General features: G+C 40.4%; 1 protein-coding gene and 1 long non-coding RNA gene across 5 annotated transcripts in view; both read right to left on the reverse strand.

The window, feature by feature from the left end:
• Positions 1 to 3,277: 3,277 nt before the first annotated feature.
• PNPLA8 (patatin like domain 8, phospholipase A2) overlaps positions 3,278 to 17,806 on the reverse strand; it is a 37,847-nt gene continuing 23,318 nt past the window's right edge. For 3 of the 4 annotated variants that reach the window (XM_079994168.1, XM_079994166.1, XM_079994167.1), the window contains exons 8-10: positions 16,482 to 16,676; positions 6,800 to 6,995; positions 3,278 to 4,672 (exon numbers count right to left, since the gene is read on the reverse strand). In XM_079994168.1, the coding sequence (XP_079850294.1) occupies positions 4,398 to 4,672; positions 6,800 to 6,995; positions 16,482 to 16,676 (666 nt within the window). In that variant the 3' untranslated portion in view covers positions 3,278 to 4,397. Of the gene's footprint in view, positions 6,724 to 6,765; positions 6,996 to 16,481; positions 16,677 to 17,806 lie in introns of all 4 variants that reach the window. The other variant, XM_079994169.1, reaches the window with a different exon arrangement.
• On the reverse strand, positions 8,981 to 16,469 carry LOC307226056. The gene is made up of 2 exons (XR_013843299.1): positions 9,639 to 16,469; positions 8,981 to 9,607 (listed from the first exon to the last, which is right to left on the reverse strand). It is a non-coding gene; the product is annotated as an uncharacterized lncRNA (long non-coding RNA).

Raw genomic sequence — 17,806 nt, forward strand, 5'->3', positions numbered from 1 at the left:
TATTTATTTGTTTCACATTTATAACCTAATCCCCCACCCACCACATGTCCAAATTTAAGCATGCAAAGGAATACTAATTATTACAAATGCCTGTGCAAGTGCCTGGTGTATTGAGGGAATAGGATATAGGAATGGTTCATCAGACTGTCTTCCACGGCTAATGAAATAATTAAGGAATATATTCAGGCCGAGATGACCTAGCTAAATTTACGACAGCCAACCACTATATCTTTATTGCAGGACTCTGGAGATCAAACAAGCTCTCTTACAAGTGCCTGATGGGGTAATTGGAAAGGTTAATTGTATAAGTCCAAGTGCAGCTTTTAATCAGACTCTGAACAAAAACTGACTGGATAAGCAGCCAATTCATTTGAGATAAGAAAACTTAAGACACCCTATTCCCTTCAGATAAGGCAGCGCCAATTTGTTATCCCTGGCCTAAAACAGAGAGAGAAGCACCATGTTTAGTAGTCAAATGCAAAGTTATGCCACACAACCTACTTTTACAAAATCTTCAGATCTTGAACGTAAATACACACTAACCTACATACGATATGAAAAAAGACTTAACATTCTTCAATTAGAATAAAGAATCTCAAATGGCATTTTACTCATACCCTGTGGAATACTCAGGCACAGGATTACAATTAAAAACAGTTTTAAAGGAATTGTAGACAGCACACTGTATCTTATCTGCATTCAACAATAAATTCTTTCATCAATATTTCAGACGGATCCTATGATTAAAAAATGATTTGCTTATCTTTGGGAACTGAATTTGCCAAGTTTATGAAGGGAAGGCAAAATATTTTATTGCCATGTGTATCTTAGAAAAAATGCAAGAAAGCCATGAAGGCTTGATGCGTGGAGTGTACTCAAATTAGTGCATACTTAAATTAGTGTACATTGTCATTTCTAGCTGACAATGTGGCTTTAAGGAGTTCTCAGAGACACCCTTGCTTCTTCATTCACAACTGGGTGCACAGAACAAGTTTTTTTTGTTTGTTTTTTAGAAACGTTTATAGCAGACACAGCTAAAATATGCCAAGTCATTTCAGGTGCATCATTTCAATTTCAGGAAATGGTTCCGTTCCTACGGAACTGTTCTTCCCCATTTTTTCATTCCCATTCCCTCATGAGAGCATCAAGCCGTGAGCTGCCAAATTCCAAAGAGCAATAATGGTTTGGGGAAACAGTCACACTGTGGATATATAAAAAACAACAAGAAGAAGAATGGGAGTATTTATGAGATAACCAGTGTGGTGTAGTGGCTGTAGTGTTGGACTAGGCGTCTGGACACCACCATTCAAATCCCCACTTAACTATGAAACTCACTGGGTGAGCTTGGGCCAGTTGTCGTGTTTCAGTCAAACCTACCTCACAGAGTTGTTGTGGGGATTAAGTGAGGAGGGAGAGAACTATGTATGCCACCTTAAGTTCCTTGGAGGAAAAGTTGGGATATAGATGCAATAAATATTTACACAGAAGTAAAAAATAGAGTAAAAATTAGCATGCACAGTGGTCTAGCTGAGTTATAGTCCTGTCCATTAAGCTTGCCCCTTCTGGGATTCTAAGCATAATATATATCAAGAAACAAAGGGTTGTATCCAACCATACTCCAAGTACCATATTTTTCGCTCTGTAGGATGCACCCGACCATAGGACACACCTTGTTTTAGAGGGGGAGAAGAAGAAAAAAATTCTACCCCTCTCTGCTCAGCGCCCCTTCAGCGAAGCGGCAGGAGAAATGGAGCCCCTTCCATTTCTCCTGCCGCTTCACTGAAGGGGCGCTGTGCAGAGAGGGGGAGAATTTTTCCCCCTTGTTCTTCCCCTCTAAAACAAGGTGCGTTCAGTTGCCTTCAGTGAAGGCAGTGAAGTCTTGCTCTCCCGGCTTCAGCAAAAGGAACCCGAAGCCTGTGGAGCGCAGCGGGAACTCGCACTGCGCTCCGAATGCTTCAGGCGGCTATCCCTGAAGCCTGGAGAGTGAGAGGGGTCGGTGCACACTGACCCCTCTCGCTCTCCAGGCTTCAGCGAAAGCAACGCGAAGCCTCTCCCTCTGTGCTTCAGAGGCTTCGAGTTGCTATCGCTGAAGCCAAGGAGCCTGCATTCGCTCCATAGGACGCACACACATTTCCCCTTAATTTTTGGAGGGGAAAAAGTGTGTCCTATAGAGCGAAAAATACGGTAGATCTTTTGAAATCAATAGACGCAGCATACTCTGAATAGGACTTCGTTGGATATAACTCAATGACACAAAGAACAGCCCTGCTGATCAGGCCAAAGGTCTATCTAGTCTAGCATTCTGTTCTCACAGTGGACAACCAGATGGGAAGCCTACAGAAGCAGGACTTGAGTGCAACAGCATTCTGCGACTTGTGATACTTAGAAGCTGGTACAGTATTCCAAGACATGCTGCCTATGATAGTGGAGGTGGAACATAGCCTCTTTATTCTCAATGAATCTGTCTAATCCTTTTTTAAGAAGCCATACAAGTTGGTGGCCTTATAGCCAATTAAAATAAGAACCACACTGCTGGATAAACCAAAAGGTTCATCTAGCTGAGAAGGGGACAAGCAGGAATTGAAGGCAAAAATTCTCTCCCAGGGTTGCTCCCCAGGCAACTGGTCTACGGAGGCAGAATGTTTCTGAACTTGGAAATTGTATACAGGCGGGAAGCATTTTAGGCACGTCTGATTGATGCACAGGTCCTTTTGGAGCCAGGAGGCAGTGGATCAGGGGCAGGCCTGAACAGAGCACGCTTATATGCACTTGACCAATGCACACAGGGGCTAGGAATGGAACCCCCATGCTTAATGTTCGCTGCCTGTATAGCCATCATAACCAACGGCTATGGTCTTTTTAATCCAGTACTAACAAGCTAACTGACAGCAGTGGTCCATTATTTTTCCAACTAGGTATTTCTGATCTTAACGAAGTGCTTAACCATAGATGTCATTACTTAAGCCAAATACTTTACATATTGCCAAGTCTGTGTCTGACTACCAAGATCTCACAAACAAGCCTTCCAGGAAGGAGATTTTCAAGGGCGGCATGCAAGGCATTCATGGGGTTTATGAATAAACACAACTTGAGAGCGTTTGAAATCCCCCATTGCCACTTTAGCGTATCAGAATGAACCATGATTAGCACAGATGAGTCTTTTTTAGAGTTATCTTAAACACTGGTACTGAAGTCATGTTGACTGCTAACTGGAGTATACAAAGTTACACAAGGTTAAAACTCAAGTCTTTGAGCAATTCAGGCACAGAACATGAGGCACATGAGTAAACCTGTTTATTTTATTTTTACCAGTAACTAGACTAGGGTTAGTATACATATCACTAAATAAATCATACAGTACTATGAACATATAAGAAATCATGTTACAAATTTATTTTCTTACTTTCAAGACATGAGTTTGTGTTGTTTTTAGACAGGGAATTACTCTGGAATAGAACCTTTGAACTTAAAAATTCTGAAAAATATAAGTAGGTTGCTACTGTAGACCTTACCGTAATCAGCCAAATACTGATAATGTAAACTGGATAAAATATTGAGACCCAATGCACAATATACAAAGCATTTTAACATTATTTTAAAATACAAAAAAATTGTTGACATGCACAGACTTTGTGATAAGGCAATTAAATTGCCATTAAATAGACGGGATCACATTTCATGGCAGTGCCAAGAACCTGCAGAATACTGCAGGTTTATAATACATTGCAATCCAATCGGATATCAGAGTAGTTTTATTTATTCTGGCGTAAGTGCTTTGTAGAGCAGGCTGCCCAGTTGGTTTGTTTCCTCTTCTCACATCAAAAACATTTTTAGTTAACAGGTAAACCACATTTTGTTTTTGTCAACATGATTTTGGTCTGCATTTCCAACACAACAAAATTTGTGTCCCATAATTGTCACAAATTTAGGCAGACCCTAACAAATGTCAGATAAAAAACCCCAAGCCATACCAGAATTGTACTTCTGAGGAAGTTTAGGAACAGATATCCAATAAAATCTTCACTTCAAGAACTGAAAAAACCAGACATGAATTCTTAGATTCCACTGCATAAGTAGAATGCACCTCCACCAATGCAAAAAGGTGTACGAAGGTCATCATTACCCTCATCTGAATCCTGCAGAAATCTACCTTCAATCTAGCCCAGGGCTCTAGATTGGGGGAACAGGAGGGGAAAGAATAAGAGATTGTGGCAAATTCCCTGTCTGCTTTAAGTGCCATTGGTGTGTCACTGCTGACTGAAGTACTTTCCCCCAGCCTATCATTTTCATTATAATCACAAGTAATTACATAATGACTAATAAATGTTGATCCCTTTTAGCACGGAACGGATTTCTGAAACAAGGTCCACACCTGAGACTTTACAAACTTTACATATTCACAATTTGGAAATAATTGGAAGCCCTTCGTACATGTCAGATTTTAATCTTATCCAGTCGTTAAATTTCTGCAAAGTTGTTTTCTCCTGGGCTAATATTTTAGCAGCTTTTTTCAGTTTTTCTTCATTTCTTTCTAAATACCGGATGCCATCAGTCCTCAACTGATTCAGCTTTTCTTTGCGATTTTCATCCAGAGCTATATCTTCATTCATCATAGGATTAAATCTGAAGTAGGTGTCTGAAGGCAGAAGGGCATCCAGCATAGTGTGGACTTCTAGTTTTAAAACCAACACAAGAAAAACAAAACATTAGTTTGGGAAGACACATGCAAACTTTACTTAAGAATGAGGAAAAGGTTGAGGTGTAGCACCTCCTCCCCAAATTTAAAGAGGTATCTAGTTACCATTGTCTTACTTATCAATGATGGCAACCTTACTTTAAAAATATTTATTTGAAAGTAAAACAGTTGTTTTAAAATAAAACACAGTCTAAGGGAAGCATGCTTCATCCTGGAATGTGGTACTCAAATAAACTTGGTCAGTAAGTACGTGTACCTGTGGCACTCAATAGCCCATGGTGCTCATTTGTTACTGAAATTTATACACATAAATGTGATATAGATGCATACCCAATTATTTCTATTTAGAACATTTTTACATGCAGCTCTACATTCTAGGAAGCCAGGTAACATGAGGCCATATCCGCACAATGAACCAAACATTACCTGGCCCACTGCATCCCCGCATTTGTATCAGAGCCACCCCATGGGGCCCACCTTATTTCTGTGATTTTAAGATGTTTTAATGATGTAACTGCCCTGGGACATTAGGGTAAAGGGTAGAATGAGGAATAAATAATAATAATAATAATAATGTATTTTTAAGCAGCCAACTCACAGGAAATAATGTATCTTCACCTTTTGACTTTTCTGTTTAGAAGTGAATATTGCACGGTGACATTGCTGGCTATGGCTATGTATGTAACTAACCAATCATTACAACAACCCCAGAAGCAGAAAATCACATAATGCCTAGCCCACCATTTGACCAGAAAATCAGAACTCCTTTCATTGTATTCTGACTCCTGTAAATGGGGCAAAAGAGGCTCAGCTGTTACACAATAAATTTTAAAGCCAGGCGATTGTGAACAGTAAGGCACTTCTCTGGCCACAGGAATACAATTTTGGGATTTGGGACACCTTCTGAGTAGCCAAATCCTTGCTGAAATGCTACACCTGGCCCTTTAAGTAATAATAGTAGTAATCATCATCATCATAAACAGATCTAGAGCAACAGGACTGTGAGACACAGTTCTCTTCCCCGGCTCTTCTATGGTCTATGCTAGCCTTTCCCAATATGGTGCCTTCCTTGTGTTGCTAGGTTACAGCTCCCATCAGTCCCAGCCAGCATGGAAGGGGATGCGAGTTGTGGTCCAAAACATATGGACGCCACCAAGATGGCCTTTCTCATAAAATATCTTATATGGATTTCACACTAAAAACAATTACACAACTTCACTTTTAAAAGTCACCTGTTTTAAATTAGTGCCTCTCTTCACAGCAACACAACACGACTATGCAATTTATCTTCAGGTGGTATTCTGTATCAATCCCAGAAGGTTTTCAGTTTTAAAAGAGGCAATGTGTTGCTGGTTCAAGTCAAACAAGTCCTTAAAAATAATTTAGATGAATGTGCAGAATGGAGGGAGATAGTGCTTTTCCACCAATATCAAAATAGGAGATTTAGAATTATGTTGCTACTTAACCACTACTCCCAGCATGCTCAAACCTATACCAGTCCTTGCCACGATTATTTTAATGCTCATTCTGGCATCCCTCCTGAATTTCAAGGCAAGCAACACCTCCATCAGCACTATGGCCCATTTTTAGATATGATGTATTCATCAATCAAAGAGAGCTTAATAACAGCATAATCAAGGTACAGTCTCAAGCAGTTAATTTAAATGCATATTTGGCATGCTTTATCATCAGCTGCCAGCACAATCCTTATTCACCAAATATCCAGTGCAATATATTAGTCTGACAAAAAGGCTAAACCTTAAATGTATCAAACACACAGACTCATACACAGACTGATTTAACACAATGCATTCTAATTCTCTTTTTATGCTGGCTTTGTATATGAACTAAACCCCAAATCCTCACATGGATGGCGGGAGATAGGGATTAACAAAATAATCTCAATTTGAACAAAGATTATGAAACATGCCCTTGATGGAAACAGAATGTCCTTTGATGTTTTGACTACTGGTAAATCATTTTTTAAAAATATCCATGTATGCTATGCTATTCCTAGTCATGAAAACCTGCATTTTAACTCTCCAAAGAGCTACGAAAAGGCATAATACGAAAACAAAACAACCTTAGCCAGTAGGTACCAACCTTCAGTATCAGTGGCACTGCTGATGACATTAGTCAATTTAGCTTTCAGACTTGTATAGGTGACGTTAGGTTTCCCTTCATTTTCATATCGACCTGTTCCCAGGGATATTACACACTGCAGTGGAACATTTGGCCAAAGACACTTGCATTCGTGCACTGCTAAAGCTGTAGGATTATTTAAAAGCAGACCTCCATCCTGTGAATAATAAAAAAGGAACAAAAGCAAGGGGTTTGAGCCATTCATAACTATAGGTGTATGTCAGGGGTTCAGGAGCAGAAGCACAGGGAAGAGGGGAGATGGAGAGCGAAGGGGAAGAATCTGAGGGCAGCGTAGGAGAAGATGACAGTGGCCCGAGGGATTCCATGAGCCTCTCCAGCGAATCGGAAGATTCACAGAAGGGGGCGCCAGTGGCCAGGGGAAGGGGGTTCCCAAGGGGAACGCCCCAGGAGCAAGGGGGCAGCAGGGACTCCCAGAGCAGCAGTTGGAAATCAGGACCAGCTTCCCCACCAGAGCATAGTGGGGGGGAAGAGTCCCAGGTATCGGGGCCAGTGGATTCCCCACCAGGGAGAGAAGATAAGGCAGGGCTGACCACACCTCCATCGGAGAGTCAGACAACGGAGGGGAGGTCAGATCCGGCCAGTATCCTGGAAGAGGGAAGCAGTGACAGAAGTAGTGTAATGGTCAGGAGGAAGGTCACTGGGTTGGCGCGAGAGGCAAGTTCAAATGTACTGGAGCGCGGGACAGCAGAGAATGAGGATGGGAACCGGGTCCTAAAGCCCGCTGGAGGGAGGGGGAGGAGCTAAGCGACTCAGCGTCAGAAGAGTCCAGAAAGGGGGATGCCCCAGCGGGCAGGAGGACCCAGAGGAGGAGAAAGCAGCGGAAAAGGTGGAGCAGGGCTAGGATCTTAAACTGGTGTCAGAGGGGAGGAGATTCAGACGGGACTTCGCCGGTCTAGGGTTTAAGACGTAGAGCTGCGCGCTGCGGCTTTGAAATGGAAACTGAACCTCAATAAAGACTTTTGTACATAACGACAGCCTGGCGTTCGTCCTCTGTGAGCTGGGACCTAGGGGCAGCTCTGACAGCGTATCATTAAAATATTACAAGATTCAAATAAAAAGTCCCAGTGTTCTGTTTTTATTCGCTTTCTGCCAATACTGAAGCAAGGAAGCTACTTAAAATATACTGCTACTGTACATGCTCAATTTAATGAGTAATGCTACTCTATGGATTCTATGTTACTGGTAAATTTTGTTTCTAAACATGTACGGTATCAATAGCTTTAGGTAATTTAAACTAAGTAAAATATATACATTAATATTAAACAATCATTCCTTTGATGAAAGCCTCAGGCAGGCAGAACAGCCATAGCTTTAGATGACAGCACAAAACTGTTGAACTATGGAGGCTTCAGTCTACTAGTATACGGTACTGCTCTGTTCAAGGTACCCGTCACTCCGTTGCCCTAGTTCTTCTTATGTTTCTTCCCCAGCACAACGGCCAGCACGTTCAGTCCTTACTGGTCTAAAGCATATGTCCAATGCTTTAAATTTTAATCATAATAAAACAGATATTGAATAGGTTTGTACATAAACTACTGCATGGACACTTCTTTTGCACATATATATATTGATTGCAGTTACAAGCCTAGAATATAAGCCAAATAGGCTTTTGAGACATTTATTTCTACTAGTTCAACAGGACCTATGTTGAGCCTTTCAGAAACCTACAAAAAAAATTTGTTTTGCAGGGAGTGCTTGTAGCCTTTTAGCAGCTGGCAACAGAATCATATTTTAGTGGTACAAGACACTGCAAACAAACATTTCCACATAAAATATTAAAGAGTTCTTCGTGCACAAATACATAAATTGTCTGCTGAAACCCTGCTGGAGCTATAGTTGTGCCTCCTATCCTCCAGCAAAAAAGCAAAAAAAATAAAATAATTTTGCATCCTAGTGTGATGGGAGTAGCTTTTCTCCAATAATGGCACTGACATTTTTTTGAGGGAGGGGGCAGAACTACCCATACAACCAACTGCAGGTATTGCTGTCTATGAAACGGGCTCTGAAATTTAGATCACTTTCCCCCTTGAGATCGTAATATGCAAAACCAAATTCTGTTTCCAAAGGCATGCAAAGAGAAGTGTTGTTGGTTTTTCCATGGGACTAAATAATTAAAAAAAAAACTGTTCTAATTCTAAATTTATCACATCACACCACAAGAATATCCAAATCACATCTACTTAATATATTGTTCAAACTGCAGTCCAATGAATTCTTTATTGAAAACAGAAACTCTTTTTTTCCACAGCTGCAGTAGATAAAGCAGATCATTGGCCTGTTGAGAAAGTCCTTTGGTTAAGCTTTCAATACAATCTACAAAAGCTTTTTGAACTCTTTCTGGACCAATTAGTATATTGTGCCTTCAGCAGAAGTAAGAAGAACAGTAGCCTCTTAGTGCACATTTTAAAATTTTGGCTAAAATCAGATATCGCCTCAGCACCCATAGTAAACACTGTGTTTGCTCTATGAATAAGTCTACTGAATTCAGTTTAATGCCCTGGTTCTTTTAAAGCTGAAGATAGTAAATATTAGCAGCAGCATCCACTTGGGATATGTAACATTTAATTTTAAGCAGACCAGATTCATATAACTCTACATCATATGTGCTACAACAGTCTAAAGGCATGATCCTGCAAAGACCTTTTAAGGCCTACTGATGGCAAAAAGTCACATTCCACCCGACAGTTGTGAAAGGGACAGAAAAGACAGCTAAGGCCTCTCGGTCAGCCTGGCTAGGGCCAACAGCCACTAGGGCTGCCCCTAATGAAACTGACCCCACCAGTGGCCATTCTGTCTGGGTTTCCACAGCACCACCACACGGTACAATGCCACGAGTTTTAAGAAGCATGTAAAACTATCAAATCCTAATGTATTTTCATTATTTAGAACACAGGAAAACCTAAATGGACAAAAGCTACACAGCTTTCATATGAGCTTGTTAAATGGATGTTTCCGTCTGCAAAAGGCAGATGGCCAACTTGTGCTCAAAAGGGCAAACAAGAGTTCACAAAAGCTCAGTTTTGAACATTTAACGTATTGCGGCTTTGCTTATGCTCTAACTGCAGTTTCTATTTGCTTTCGTAAATACAGAACATAACTGAGGATCTGTTTAACTACAGTTTGATCATTTGTTTAACGCTTTGCATCGCTAAAGGTTAAAGTTGAGTTTAAAATTTCAGATGAGTAGACCAACCACATAATGGCATCTTTAAATCTCATATCCCTAGATACTTTAAAGTGTAGAAAAATCGTTATGATGGACGCCCGTCTCTTTGAACTGAACGATCTAGCAACAGCCATATGAAGTGTATGCACAAGCCTTGGATTTTATTCAACTGCGTGGCAACTGGCCAAAATTGACAAGCACTTCATTCCATTTATTCTCTTTTCACTTCTCATGTTGCCTTTCCTTGCCCTCTATTTTGTCTTCCCTGCTCCCTATTTATTCTTATTCCAACTGCAAGTTTCTCTCTTCACTAGTCCCCAAATATACATAAGCCACCCCTGCCTCTTTGTACTCTTGCATTCTTACATTGATCCCTTGCCCCGCTGTTGCCATAAGCACACTGGGAACATTTAAAATGTTTTATGCCACTTTTGGCTGTGAATTAAATTCAAATTTAATGCTTTGACAAAAAAAGAAAAAAAGTATTTGACAGCTATTGCAATCGTCAACACAGAGCTTTGATCTCCAGGCCCTTTCTGGTATAAAAGTATCTGCTTATTTTTAGATTGCGACTTCTAAATGTCAGACTGGCAACTGCCAAAGGAATTTATCTATGCCACTTTTTTATTATTATTTAAGAACTTTTTTTTTTAAGTGTGAAAGAAACAAATTATGGGGCACTGTCACTTCTAACTTAGCTTTGTTTGTTCCTTGCCAGATCAAAGACAAGGTTTTCCTTTCTCTTTCTCTCTTTTTTAAAATAGAAGTTCCATGTTATGTGCTTTACTCAAAACATGTACATGGCAGTAAAGAGACAGAAACCTAAAAGTTAAATCCCACTGAGATCCCTTCTTTAAAAACTTGCATTTCTTCCTTTAAGAGCTATCCTGATTTCCTTCTCCCTTTCTCACAAAGTGCTGCAGACCTCCCTGCTGTTCATAGTGGGTGATGGGGAGGACATTACTTAATATGCATGATTTTCAGACATTGCTGGGAATTTTACCAGTTGTCTTCTTTAAGATTTCAGAGCTCATACACTCAAGAAAATAAATTCTATTCTTCCTATTTAGTATTTTACCACCTAGTCTAGGACAACTGGTGGCAGCACTTTTTAGAACGTTCTGTTGGTACTGGAATATTTGGTACTGTAACAAGTGGCATCAGGACACCTTTTGCAACAAAAACCAGGGCAAAATACATCCATCCTAAACTCAACAGGAGACTACTAATTAAGACTTTAAAATCTTGTTACTCATTTTCAACAGCACTGTACATGTAAAGCCTATTGTGCATTTTCTTTTTCAATAAAAAGCTGGAATTTCAAGTTACACTGTACCAGGCACTTTCTTCCTTTTCCTAAAACACAGGGTTTTTTTTACTTTGACACAGTGAAGTTATGTGAACTGAGTCCCATGGCACTGAAAGATGCGATTTAGCAAAGCCAATTCCAATACTTGGAGTTTGCTAGCTCCATAGCAACCATTTCACCTCAATGCCTGCGCAGACATGCTTTGCATTTCGAGTTCATTTTCACAGACTTGCTCTGTTTACCTTCATTGTGCTTGTGAAAAAGAAAACTCCAAACTAGCCAAGGGAATATTCACTTACAGAATTGTTCTATTTAAAAATTAAATTCAGCATCGAAATATGAATATTGGGCTTCTGCTATACGCATAAGGCATTTTTAAAATTGCTGTCTTCTGAGAATTTTAGCACTTTCTTTTGTCTGATAAATATAGGATAGAACAGTCAAGGTAAAGTATGATAACAAAAGCATTAATGGAATGACATTCTTGATTACATGAGCATCTTTCAATCACTCCACTGAATTGTGGGTTTTTATTTATATAAACAAATTAAGACTGATCTTTAACATTTATTGGTATGCCTTGGACTCCCATAAAAGTTGTGTGTTCAATAAACACTCATTTAGCACAAAAGATGTGCTTTTGCATCACTTAAGACTTACAACCATTTCTATAGTATTTAAAATGGGAATTAATACTTGAACAACAGCAGAAAAATGACACCACCACAATACTAAACAGAAAAGAGCATTTCAGGGAAAAGAAAGGACATTAGTTCAGGTTGTCTTTAAAACTGGGCAAAACCAAAGTCTGTACTTAACTGTCTTAGCTACAGAGTTCTAGTTTCCACTCCCTGTTCACTAGTGTCACCAAATCACAGTTGTGACACCCTGGAGTTCCAAGTTTACACCTCTCTCGTTTTTGACGGCAAGCACAATATTGCCTCTAAACAGATGAGTGAGGAATAAAAAGCATCTCTGGACTACACTGCAAAGAGGTATTAAGGGTACCAAAACCATGTCTGGGTTAGCAGCTGACAATCCCATCCCAATTCCATAGCTGCCCTCAACGCACACAGTTCTATTCCCTGCCAATTTCCAGTACTGGAATTTAATACCATGGCAGAAAGGCATGGGAGACATTCCTGGGGGAAAGCACTCTTATCATGTTCCAGTATTCATACCCAGCTTAAGTCCTGTTACTAGAAAATGGCCAAGGAGATGAAATCAAGTACCCTCAGCTCCATGCCACAAATAGTAGTAGGTCCCACCCCCCTCCATGTCTATCAATTTTTAAAAACTTGAGCCCGTGATATGATAGAAATGCTTCTTGTGTTTTGCTAATCTCCAATGATATTTAAAAAATTATCCTACGTATCTGACACAGTGATCCTAAGAGTGAAGCATGGGCATAACAAGAAAGACCTTGCATAAAATCTTAAAATTCTCATGTGGATATAAAGTCAATTGATAAAGGCAAGAGAAGGGAACAAAAACAATATTTAATGGTACATTTGTTGGAAACAGGCTCCCATTTACTGTTATGAAACGAAAGCTGTGAAAACGTTTCAGCAAGGGTCACACTCTTCCTTGTCCTATATGCTCATCCTAATACAATTGTTTTACACATATGGAATTATTTAATCATTCTTAATTTTTGTTATGTATGGAGTCCTTTTTACATATGGAGGTTTATTATTATCTTTTTTTTTAAACTGTGAAATTGTTTCAAGGTATTTTATGGGAAGCAATTCATAAAAGGACTCAAAGAAATACAAGTTGCGACAAAATTATATTGGGCTTGCTTGCCAAAAGAATTAATTCTTCTTCGTGTCAGGAGCCAGTTGCCATTCTGTACGGCAGAGGAACATGTAACACTAATCCAGGGTAGCTAGGAGGATGCTTTCCAGATGCAGCTGAACTACAGTCCCATCATCCCTGACCACTGGCTGCAGCTGCTCAGAGTTGCTGGACTCTCCTTCATTGGAGGATTTTAAGCAGAGGTTGGATGGTCATCTGCCATGGATGCTTTAGCTGAGATTCATGCATTGCAGGGGGTTGGACTAGATGGCCCTTGTGGGTGCCTTCCAATTCTATGATTCCATGAAGCCCAACACCTGGAAAACTCTGACAGTATCTATCGAACACCAGTATGAAAATGAGTTTAGTTGTGTAACATGCAGTCAATGCAGGAAGTATTCTAAGCAGATGGCAGATTATAAAAGGTGTTACAAAGAGAAAAATACTGGCAGCTGTTGCAGCGACTGTGACAATAAAATTTAAGTACAGCAATCCAGTGTCTTGTACCATGCAGGGAACTCGAGAACAAGAGAAGGGGAGTGGATTGGAAGGTTTTACTACATCCTAAGTGGTCTGATCTCACCCCCTCCCCATTCTTCCAGAGAAATACTTTTTCAAGCACAAGGGGAAATAAATCAGGGCTTTTGGAAAAACAACAACAAAGCAGCATATCTATACTATCCTGCTTGCCTGGAAGATAATGCTTCCCATGATTTGTTCTGAAGCACTGTTCGCTTCTGAGTCACAATAAAAAACAACCCAAAATACAAAATGTTCCTCGCTGCGGAAGTTAAGTCTTCATGAGTTGGAAGGTAACAGGAACTGTGACCCTTAAATGTAACAGTTGAAAACAGATCTTGAGTAAAGCCTATTCTCTTTGTATCACAAGCCCCCTTTTAAGATCTAAACAGCACAGGGTTTTCCTATGCTTTTAGCAGCTGCTTGCAACATTTTGAGAGATGTAGCATTTCCCCCCTTTTATCTACTTGTTTCATATACCACAGAATCCCAGCCCTGCCACAATCCAGAGATCACTGATCATTATTTATACCTCCCGGTGGGTGGTATTTCAGTCTATACTGGCTAATTGCTGTCTGGGTTGTTGAGAAAGTTCACTGGCCACAACAGTTCTATTTATTGACAGGTCGGAAGAAGGAGCAGCGTCTGTAACACTCTTTGCATCAATCTGCATGTGCTACGGGAATGCAGATTCTCTTAACTTCTCCTTCTTCATAACCGACTTGAACTATAGACAAACCATATAAGCCTAGGAGTGCATGCATTAAGTATGTTAAGAAAAATGTATAAAATACGTTAAGTGATGCAATAATGAATAATGATATGCCTTGCATGGTCATTTGTCATGCTGGCTAAGGCTGTTGGGAGTCCAATGACATTTGGATTGCCACAGGTTTCCCAGCCCTGCCATATAGAACTAACCGCCACGTATCCTTAAGGCTTTTCTTCAGAAACCACCGTTTGTAAACATCACTTGATTTTAAACAAAACTGCTACCTACTACAAAAAGCAAAAAGCAAGCGTGAACAATTTGATAACAGAAACTAGCAGGAAAATAAATTAAGTAGCGACAGAGACAAGTATTAACAACAAATATCTCTTTAAGAGCTTCATCATTCAGAGTGCCTTCAGGTGTCTCTGGAGCAGCCACTGCGTAAAGCGGGCATTGCCACCAAAGAAGTCCTCTTGCAGACAGACTCCTGCTGAGCTTCAGTCAACAAGGGCACTCAGAGAGAGGATCACAGCTACTGAACTGAGAGCATGAGGGAGAATATACAGTGGACGCTCAGGTTGCGAACGTGATCCATGCGGGAGGCGCGTTCGCAACCCGCAGCACTGCGTCTGCGCATGCGTGGGTTGCAATTCGGCACTTCTGTGCATGCGCGACACCAAAACCCGGAAGTAACCCATTCTGGTACTTCCGGGTTTTGGCGCGTCTGTAACCTGAAAAAACGCAACCTGAAGCATCTGTAACCTGAGGTATGACTGTACAGGGGAAGACAAGAACCTAGGGTCGAAGAAGGCTTTGCTAGCTAGGAATCAGCACACTGCCCCAAGAAAAATTCCATTGCTGAACAGACTGCATGCAAATATGGAGAACAAACGGAGCTATTAATTTAGTTCTATGCACCAGAGATCTGGGGGAGGCTGCTGCAGGGAAAAGGAAGGAGAAAGTGGTGAAGTGATTTTCTCCAATTCCCCCTTCTTTTTGCAACCCACCGACACCCCAACAGAGCATCTTCTCAGAGGGCAAAGGAGGAATTAACAAAAGTAATTCCCGATCCTTAAGTGGGAGGATAACACAAACAGAAAACCATCAACGGGATCTCTGTGTCTAGTTCAACTAAAACTTAATCACATTTCAGCTGAATTTAGTCTATGGCTAAGATACCTTTCAATGTAATCACTATTTATGGTTAACTTGACAATTTAATATTTACCTTTCATATTTATAAACACTTGTCACATCTGTTTGTTTTAGCTTTGCTCTGCATTTTAGTGCAGCAATTTTATTTCATACTGTCTTTTAAAAATTGCAAGCCATCTTGAGGTTCCTGTTGGGAGGTGGGATATATATATATATTTCAAAATGAACAGAATTCTAAGAGTGGTTTCCATTTTTCTTTTAGGGGGAAAATGCCATACTGCTGGTCTGGTTTTCATGCCCCTTCCTCACCGAAATCTCTTTTAGCAAATTAGCAACATATGAAGCAGCCGTAAGACTCTCAATATTGTCACACATCAAAGGACTGGTATACTTAATAAACTGGTTCATTAGGCAGGAGGCAGAACTAAATGCAATGAATTTTTAATGCCACATATCAAAGGACTCTTCCATTCAATGAAAACATTAATTAGCATCAGCATACAACTCTCACAGCAGTTGCCCTGGCATTAAAGTTTGTCAGCATACCTTGAAACACGCAGGGCTTTGCTAGAGATCACAGAACTATGAAACCTTTATTGTAAGGTTAAGCAATTCACCAAAATCAGAAGTCTCTTTGAACTACTGAAATCAATACTGCAGTATGAACAGTGAATAGTGTTTCATTGCCTGAATTCATGGCAAGGAGCCATGATTAATCTTGCTTCCCTAGTGCACATGCTCTTATCATACATATGTAACATATGTCTAAATCATGCCTGCATCATATAAGGTACATACATAAGGCTCACTTTAAAGCAATATGTGAAATGAGCTGCAGTCTTGTTTCATAGTATTTGCTGTTAAATAATTAATCCCATTTTAACTCCCATTCTCCCCTAGATCAATTTTGTCTAGAAAGAACTCTAATTATTATTATTTAAAGAAAAGCAACATTACAACCAACCTGATGAAGGTCATGGCCCAGCGCATACTCCTGGAAGTAACCTGGTGCAGCAGATGATGCTCTGATAGCTTGCCATAATTTATACTGGCAACTTCCAGGATAGTGAGACTTGACTCCGGGAAGGTGATTGTAATTTCTAAATACAAAGGCTTTCAACGGTGTCCCTCTGCTTACAATGGTACTTATTGCAGCCACCTGACAAGAACAGGGAAACAAAACATTAAATGAAGCCGATAACTGTTTCCTACGACTTCAGTGGTTAGAAATGGGACACATACACCTTATTAGACAAACTTTATTTTCACACTCAGTTATATGACAATGTTGACGGCCAGGTGTCTTAAATGGTCTTATCAGTCTAACACTTTGATTAGAGGATGCCATAATAGTTAAGGTTTTATAGAAGTGCTTCAGTAGTTTAAAGTACACATAAGAGAAAACAAATATTTACTGATCAATGGGGAAAATGTAACACATGGCACTTGTTATGAACAGTTAACTGAGATTTGACAGCCCCCATTACCTGAATTTTGGAGAAGGAAAAGATATAGAATAGAAATAAACCACACAGTCAGAAGATGGCAGGAATATGTAAATCCCCAACACTGTTTTTATTCCTCACATTTGAAGATCTTAGATTTGAAATTTACTACACAAGCATAAAGTGAGTGATAATTCATAAAGACTTCATCATATGCTTTGATGAGAAATAAATTGCTCAAATCAACTAACTCCGTTATCATACAGTATCTTGAAACACTGCAGTTTGTGAAGGTAAAATAATTTGCAAAAACTTTTAGAGATTACTTAGCAACTTTATTTTTTGGGGATACATTGTAGTGCAAGGAAAGCAGGTTAGCTTATAGCAGCTTCACTGATGCAAATCTATGAAAAAGGTTAACCTAGCTGAAAAAGGTTAACCTACCTCAAGGGTTCCCAACCTGCGGCCCATGGGCCAAAAGCGGCCCACAGAGGCTGTTTAACTGGCCCATGAGCCACCCCCGAACCGAGCCGCCTGCTTGGCGAGTCCCCGTGCGCTGCACTAAACCGGCACGGCGCAGCACGGGGACTCTCTTCCGCGGCTCCAGCATGCCCAAACACAGGAAATCATGTCTGCCCATGTCCACGGCACTGGAAATCACTTCTGCGCATGCCCAGACACTGAAAATTACTTCTTCACAGGCGCAATTTTTGGCGTCTGGGCACACGCAGATGCAATTTCCAGCATCGCGCTGCGCCAGCCCGGCCCACGGAGGATCTCCGCGGGAGGGCCCGGTAACCCTTGCCGGCCCCTGACCTAGCTAATAGAGATACGAATTATTTTT

This window comes from Podarcis cretensis (genome assembly GCF_951804945.1).
Source record: "Podarcis cretensis genome assembly, chromosome: 10".
In the NCBI taxonomy this organism is placed as follows: Eukaryota; Metazoa; Chordata; class Lepidosauria; order Squamata; family Lacertidae; genus Podarcis; species Podarcis cretensis.